Below are 8,453 nucleotides of genomic sequence, written 5' to 3' on the forward strand. Positions count from 1 at the left end.
ATGTAAACAAGACGAAAGTCTTTCTCTGGTCTGCATCCCCTTAACAATTGTGTGTATTGAGCTGTACTGTACTGTACCCATTCTGCAATCTGTTAATTAAAATGTTCAATCAATCAGTATATATTTGTTATTTATTTTTGGTATAGTGCTTAACAAGCATAATTTAATGTTGCCCAGTTGTGGCCTGTTGAGGGGCAATACATATCAAAAGTTCCAAAACATCTATTGTGTTTGTATTTGTATGATCCACTATATAAACATAGTAATTATAATATCTACATACATGGCATTTGATTGGAGGCTAGTCTCACTTTGTCCCACAGCAACATTAAAATTGTTTAGATTTGTGTATGTTGTTTATGTAAAACATTTACTTGAAAGTAACGCAAAAGTTACTTTCTGAAGTAACTAGTTACTTTTATAATTTGTAACTGAGTAGGTAATTTAGTTACTTTTTGGAAGAAGTAACTAGTAACTGTAACTAGTTACTTTTTAAAAGTACCTTGCCCAACACTGGTTGTAACAGATAGATTAGAAGGTCAAAAGGTCAGTTTCCTCCCTGTGACTTGTGCTGTTGCCCCTTTTCTTAAGGCCCTCGGGTGCTCATCAATAAATTAAACCCCCATCGGTATCTGTTTTTAACACATTTCCATAGGCGTCGCGCTCACATAGTTCCTATGATGTCATTATGATGTTTAGCGGCATGTAACTGACATACATTAATCAAACAAACGACAATATCTCATTGCAATGATTTTACTGCGTGAAGTATTAACGACACAACCTTAAGGCTGTATTTTATAATTGGCGATAGATATTTGCACACTGGATTGTGCTTCCAATACTTTTATTGCAGCGTGGTGTCTGTCAATCTCCCTTATTGTGTGATGACACCCTCCAGCATAGCTCAGAGGTGGGTGTGTGTGTGTGTGTGTATGGGGGGGGGTTAGGTGGGGTGGTGTTCTGTTGCTTTAGATTCCTAAGAACTGGTGACTAATTTTGGAAGAATTGCGTTGTGTTTGGAATCTGTCGTGAGTAGGGCTGTCCCCGACTAAGGATTTGGATGGTCGACTATGATTGGCCAAAATTTGCCGTTAGTCGACTATTGGTTGACTAAAAAAAAAAATATATATATATATATATATATATATATATATATATATATATATATATATATATATAATATTTTTAATATTGTTTTTATTTTTATCATTCCATTTGGGCTGTGGGGGGTGCTTAATGTCTGAAGGAGTCGACTGAAGGCTTCTTGTCCTCTGCAAAAGCATGCAATTGGTCCACTGATGGATACATCTTGATATTTGTCTAGTAGTGTGTTCATTAGATGGGTGAAATCCTCTTTCAGTGCCTCTGTGCCTGTTTTCGTAGGCAGTTAGCCTCTGGTATGCGTGCCATTAGCGTTAGCCACGCTTCTAGGCCTCTTTTCTTTTGGAAAGAATGATACTTTTTTTTAATAAATATATATATATATATATATATATATATATAATATATATATATATATATATTTTTTTTTTTTTTGTATTCGACCAATTAGTCGACTAATCGACTAATAGGGGTCAGCCCTAGTCGTGAGACAATCCAACATGGCCGCCCGTGACCCGTTCCAACGCGCAGCAGCATTTCATCTGATCGAATTGACCTTGAGCCTGGAAACTTGTCCATGACCTCCCTCACTGTTGATAGCAACGCGGGGGAACAGTCACGGGGACAGGACGGGTTTTAAACAACTCGAACACGCCCTCACTCGCTCACAGTATGCGTGAGGCAATGAGGAGGAAGACATCGATCCTAAATCAAAATGAGAACACACGCATCTCCCGCCCTCTGGAATGGGGCCCACATGCGTGCGGACAAGTTTGCACAGCAATTACTTGTAACGCACAACACCAAACGAGATGTCATTCTCCAGGGAAAGTGTGATGTCAGCACTAAACATGACTACCACGATCAATCAGTCAAATGATCTGATGATATAAAAACCATTTTAGATCATCAGCAGCGTCCTCTGTCTGCAGCATGCGCCCCCCCCCCCCCCCCCATCCGGGCATGAGAGTACAGAGCATTGGTGGACGGCAGATAGGAGCCGACAGCGAGAGCTCTCCCGGCCTTGCAACACCCCCTCTATACTGGCAGAGTGGCAGGGCGACACACACACACTTCCTCCTGCAAGAGAGCCTTCCTCCGGCCACACCTTCTCAGCAACATCTGTGGTTCCTTTTACAAGAAACTGTTACCAAAGACGAGCACCAAAGAAAGAAAAAAGAAAAGAAAAAAGAGAGAACGATCACGTGGCCCTAGCAGCTGATCTCTGTTTCCTGTATGTGCTCGTCAGCCAAAAGACTGCCTTATACAGACACACTGACAAGGACCGACACACCCAAGGCCCTCAGCCCAGAACCCATGGCTTCCTCGTCCGCTTCGAGGACGGTCAAACGTCAAGGTGAGCGCGACACGACACGCACAATACAAACTCCAACAGCGTCTCTCCCCGGCGGTTGTCATTACTAGTGTGACTCGGGTGCCATTTCTACTTCGGCGTGACAGCAGCGAGTCCACAGTGACCACCATTGAGAGAGAAACAGGAAGTTGAAGCCCGCGTCTTGGGTTTCATCAGGACGCAAAAAAAAAGGCTTAGCGTTCAGATGCCATCGCCCCGGAAGAACGGCGGCGGGGCCCGTGACCAGGAAGGGGGTTATCACCTAAAAACTCGAGCCCTCACCGTAACCCGTTCCCACAACAACCTATACACATAAAAAAATACACATCAAAGGGGGGCGTGGGATTGTGACGCCCACCATGCTCTGCTACCTGCCCCCCCCCCACCCCGCAGGCAGGAAACGTGCAACAAACACATTCACCTCGATTCTCCAACCACATGTATGCAGTCTAGAAAGCTCCGGTGTGTCTATTCGGGGTTGTTTGCACGGTATATTTCAAGAAGATCCCCCCCCCCCCCCCCACCAAAAAAAAGAAAACAACACACAACAGCGGCGGGATCAGCAACGCGCCACATGTTGATGCAATCAGCTCCGCGGGGTAGTAGACCCGCCAGTCAGCCGCGTCTGAATCATAATAACGTGGCCTCCCTTTCACAACATGGGTGGGATCGGCTGTTGTTTACCGAGGAATGTTTATGTAGCACCACAAGCGCAGAGCGGAGGGGAAATACTTATCTGATGTGAGAGAGAGAGCGAGTTAATTAATTGACTTCCACTCATGGCGAAGGCAGCAGCTGGCATTAGCAGAGGCTGACGGGGGCCTTATCAACAGCCCCGGTTAGGAATGCAGGGGAGACCGGCAGACGTGTCCAGAGACATGGAACTGTCACCGCTTATGGTTCACCGCTTTAACCCTTTCACTACCACACTACAGGAGGTTAATAACCCTCTCACTACCACTACACTACAGACTGTTAACAGTCTGTCGTGTGGCAGTGAAAGGGGTAACCTTCTGTAGCGTGGTTGTGAAAGGGTTAACCCGTTGTCGTGCGGCAGTGAAAGGGTTAAAGACGGTTACTAGTACTACGCCGTGTCCCGTCCGTGTTACAGTGACCGGTCTGCTTATGTGTTGCACGCTATAGTTGTGAAAATGCCATTACTGTTTAGGGATCGACGTAAATGTTTAGTGTTTACAAATGCACGCATCCATGGTTATCCTTGGATTGAAGCTATACTGTAAAAGGCAATCTTGAATCCTCCTCCCCCCCCCCCCCCCCCCCTTCTCTCTCTCTCTCTAGAACAGGATCAAAACTTTGGCTGTGGTTCAACAGCTGACCTCGTTGCTCTATATATGCAAATAGTTGCCACTAGATGGCGATGGAGACCAGTGCACAAGCCTCATACTGTAAAAGGCAAGTGGGAGATTTACAGTAAAGAGAGAGAGAGTGCTGGTGGGACAATACAGCACTCAGGGGCTTTCGCCTGGCGTGCACCTTTGATGCCGGGGCAGTCCAGAGTCAATTGTTACAGTACAATACAGGGTTTATGTTTCGTTATGATGGGCTGTCTTGATTTGAGGCATTTATAGAAATTTACATAATTTGAGTTGACGGAATAGAAGCCCCCCCCCCCCCCCCTCCTCACATGAGAATAATAAAAGAAACACAGAGAGGTTTTCAAAGTGTCACTTCACCTAAACTAGTAAACGGATTTTGATGGATGCCACACATTAATGTTTGTGATACCAATACCATGCATTTTCACAAGAGATGGGCTTACTTACCAGCAGCTCTTGGGGTCTTATGGAGTTATCTGTGTAGATGCAGAGCTTTTCTGCGGTTAATGGACGAGTCTCTTTCAATTTGGATGCAAGAAACATGCACACTGCTCCGAGCAGCTGCAGGTTACACTTTCTGGTGGGGACCACGGCTAAAAATCTGTCTAAGTAGTTCATAGCCAAGGGGAAAACCTCCTCTTCGCACTTCTGCTCTTCGCATACCTAAAGGGGAGACAGAGAAGGAGATAGAAGCGGTTGTAATCATTGGGGATTATTGCCAGGCTATTTCTGAACACCCTGTCCCGTTTTATGCGCGAGAGGCGTGTGAACGTTTTCTGTAATAATAACGAAACATAAGGGGCAATCGAATAAAGACAGCATTAATGCACTGAAAGACACAGTTGGGGCCTGGCCAAGAATTTGAGCCCAACCCTAATCGGTTGCGACATCATCAATTAATTCGAAATATATTATTTTCAAGGTTTGAACGGGTCTCGGGCACACACTGTCAATAGAGTCGCATTCCTGCAGTTCATTCACTGAGAAATGAATTCAAGTCACAATCACCCACATAGCCAAAAAAACACCCATGCAGCGCAGCACATGCACGGAAACACTTTTTTTTTTGCAGTCGTCATATTTTCATAAAATATTTAAAAATATAAATAAATTATCTACACCGACGTTTTTCGCCTCATAATGTTCACCAATGCCTTTTACATCATATCCGACAATTCATAGCCAAGTCGGCGAACGTCAAATAGGAGTAAAATGTCAAATTAAAAAGCGAGCGGCATGCGGTTGGTCTCGTGTGCGTCATCACCGACTCGAAATATTTTCTTCAAAAATTAATATAAAATACACCGAGTGTCGGACCCGAGCGATCTTTACATGATAATAAAGCTCGGACCTTCGGGTTCCTTCTTTGACCACTCTGGGCCGAATTGGTTCGACTGAGTGTCAAAAATCGAACTTAATTCCATGCCGAGGGATTATGAGCGGGGAGGACCGGAGGGACACGCAGGGCCCTCGCCCCTTCCGCATGCGGACATTTAAAAAAAGATATTAAATGTTTCCCAACATCTCTCACTGGCATGTTTACATCGACCGTGTTGCCCGCACCCTGCTCTGTCGTGCCCGGCACGTTATAACTGCTGTTAGTGCGTCTATGACACCGTTAAGTCGTCTGGAAAACTACAAGTGTTCCTGAAAAACCAACATGGCGTGGTTAGAACGACGCAGAGCTATAAGCAATGGGAGTGCATACGTGTGCATGGAAATATTTAGGCTAGGCCACTCTAACATAATAACATTAAAATGCGAAGCAGCTTTTAACACATCGAGCATATAGCGGATGAAAGACACCCGGGCTGCCGTGGTGACACAGTTATCGATCACTTATACAATGTCATCGAACACATTCCTCGATCACTTGGCTCAAAATAGAAACGACACACAATCTGTTCAAATCGGGATTATTATATCTCCTCATCATCAATGCGAGCCGCGGGGTGCACATATATGGACAACGACACAGTAAAGAGCTATAGATCGGGTCTTCTTTATAGAGAGGGACCGGTCGGCACGGAAATCGACATTTTATAGCATGACGGTTTCGTTACGAACCTCGAGCATCCAAGTGGCAACCATCCTCCTCATAAACGGCTGGATGTCTTTCTGAACGCACTTGAAATAGGAACACTGGGGTAGAAACCTCTCCTCGATGGTCAACAAGCTCTGCAAGACCCGGTCATCGCAGAGCAGATTGGGGTCCGGGCGGGCGCGTATGATGGTGTCCATTTCGAGGCAAAGCAGCTCCATGGTGGTGGTGGTTGTTGTTTTAATTAAAAAAAGAGCGACGAGTAAAAAGACAGTCGAACACCACTTTAGATGCGAAAGAACAGACGGGTTTCTATAATATGAGGCAGATACACCGGAGACTGCAGGGCTCGGAGGAGAGTCGACCTGCCTCTCATGCGAACTTTCCCCACTCCGGCAGCGCTGCGTCCTCTCGTGCCTCTGCGCCGCGCCGCCGTGCCGTGGATCAGCCCCGCGCCGTGACGCGCTCAGAGCCGGAGCCTATGTGGCCCCGCCGCCAGACGCAACATGATCTCACCACACACACACACACTGACACACACACACACACACACACACTGACACACACAGACACACACACATACGCACACACACTCACACACACATACACACACACACACACACACACACACATTACACACACACACACACACACACACACACACACACACACACACACACACACAGACACACACAGACACACACACATACACACACACACTCACACACACACACACACACACACACACACACACACACACACACACACACACACACACACACACACACACACACACACACACACACACACACACACACACACACACACACACACACACACACACACACACACACACACACACACACACACACACACACACACAGCCTATACTAGCACTCTGTTCCTTCTCCTCTCTTACAAGATGAATACAACTTTAATCATATTTTTTTTTATTAGCTCCGAATATCGGACGCGACTTTATATAACGTGTAAGTAACATGGGCTATACACTATTGATTGATTGATTGATTGATTGATTGATTGAAAACTTTATTAGCAGATTGCAGAATGGGTACAATACAGTACGGCTCAATACACACAATTGTTAAGGGGATGCAGACCATGAAAGACGTTTGTCTTGTTTATATCAGGGTCCCCCATTTTCAATTCATCAGGACATAATACGTTTTGTCTATATAACCCTTCTCCAACTAAATAAAAGTTGGGATTGGAAAATACACGTTGGACTTGGAGGAGGACGGGGAATACAGAAGCAAACTGTTTGCACGGTCTTCATTATTATTAGACTCATTCGTAAGATACAATAAAAAAGCAGCACGAGCTTTGAGATTCTCGTTCATAATTCGAGAACTGCAGTTGCTGTGCCAGATGGCCCTATAATAAGTTTGGCTTGAGCAAAAAAATGGGAAATGGATCATATGATGAGAAAATAGATCAGATATAGAAAAAAATCATATTGTTTACTTGATCTAGCTTTTTTTTCTTTTTTTCAAATGCACTTAATGAACTTGCGGGAGTATGACGCACACACACATGACCACACACTACACACTGATACTGCGTATCGCACGCACACACGCACGCACACGCGTGCGCGAGCACACACACGCTAGAAAAGCTCTAACCAATATCTTTTATAGCGGCCACAGGCGCTTGTGGTTGATAGCTTTCTAGGAAATCTGAATGCAGCCCAGAAAAAGTTCTGTACAAACTTCTGTTATAACGAGATAACAACACTAAGACGGGGGTCAGTGGGTTCAGTTTAAACAAAACCATGTCACCTATAAGGCACAGACCTCTAAATAACCCTACTATTCAAATATGGGATTATTATAGCAGGAGAGCGACACGCTTGAACAAACGGCTATTGATTTCTTTTAGAGCAGGTGATCGACAACTAGAGGAGAGCCAAACGCGATTCAATAAGTAACACAGTCACAAAACAAAGTGTCTAAATATGTTAATTGCCCGGCTGCCGGCTGCACACCCGTCTCAGTCAACTTCAAAGACGGCGGCGGGAGTGACAGTGGCGTTAGGGGACCGGACCGGTGGAGGAGGAGTGCAGAGCGGGCTTTTAAAGTTGTTAAATTCCATTCGAAGTGGGCGCCGGTGGAGCAACACTCTTCTTGTGAGCAACACTTGCGAGAGAGAGAAAAAAACGTGGGGAAATGTCTCTTTAAAGCATTTTTTTCGGTCTCTAAATAGTTTCCTCCTCCTTGTGTCACCATTTGCAGAGCCAATAGTTCCTCGGCGCTCGACCGAGGCTTTGCGATTGTTACTGGGCAGACTTCTTTACCTTCCTCTCTCCCTCTCTCTCTCTCTCTCTCTCTCTCTCTCTCTCTCTCTCTCTCTCTCTCTCTCTCTCTCTCTCTCTCTCTCTCTCTCTCCCCCTCTCTCTCCCCCCTCCCTCTCCCCCTCTCTCTCCCCCTCTCTCTTCTCTCCCTCTCTCCCCCCCCTCTCTCTCCCTCTCTCTCCCCCCCTCCCTCTCTCTCTCCCCCCTCTCCCTCTCTCTCTCCCCCTCTCTCTCTCTCTCCGCTCTCTCTCTCCCCGCTCTCTCTCTCCCCCCCTCTCCCCCCCCCCCCCTCTCTCTCTCTCT

At 45.9% G+C, this 8,453-nt stretch overlaps 1 protein-coding gene across 1 annotated transcript; it reads right to left on the minus strand.

Moving 5' to 3' along the window:
- Window positions 1-4,238: 4,238 nt before the first annotated feature.
- Window positions 4,239-6,201, minus strand: LOC311247919 (G1/S-specific cyclin-D2-like; the record flags this gene model as incomplete). The annotated part of the gene is made up of 2 exons (XM_084338901.1): window positions 5,863-6,201; window positions 4,239-4,458 (listed from the first exon to the last, which is right to left on the minus strand). Coding segments are annotated over exons 1-2 (415 nt in total), but the record flags the coding sequence as incomplete, so codon positions are not given.
- Between the last annotated feature and the right edge of the window lie 2,252 nt (window positions 6,202-8,453).

The sequence above is a fragment of the Notolepis coatsorum genome, assembly GCF_963971535.1.
Source record: "Notolepis coatsorum genome assembly, contig: SCAFFOLD_1305, whole genome shotgun sequence".
NCBI classification, from domain to species: Eukaryota; Metazoa; Chordata; class Actinopteri; order Aulopiformes; family Paralepididae; genus Notolepis; species Notolepis coatsorum.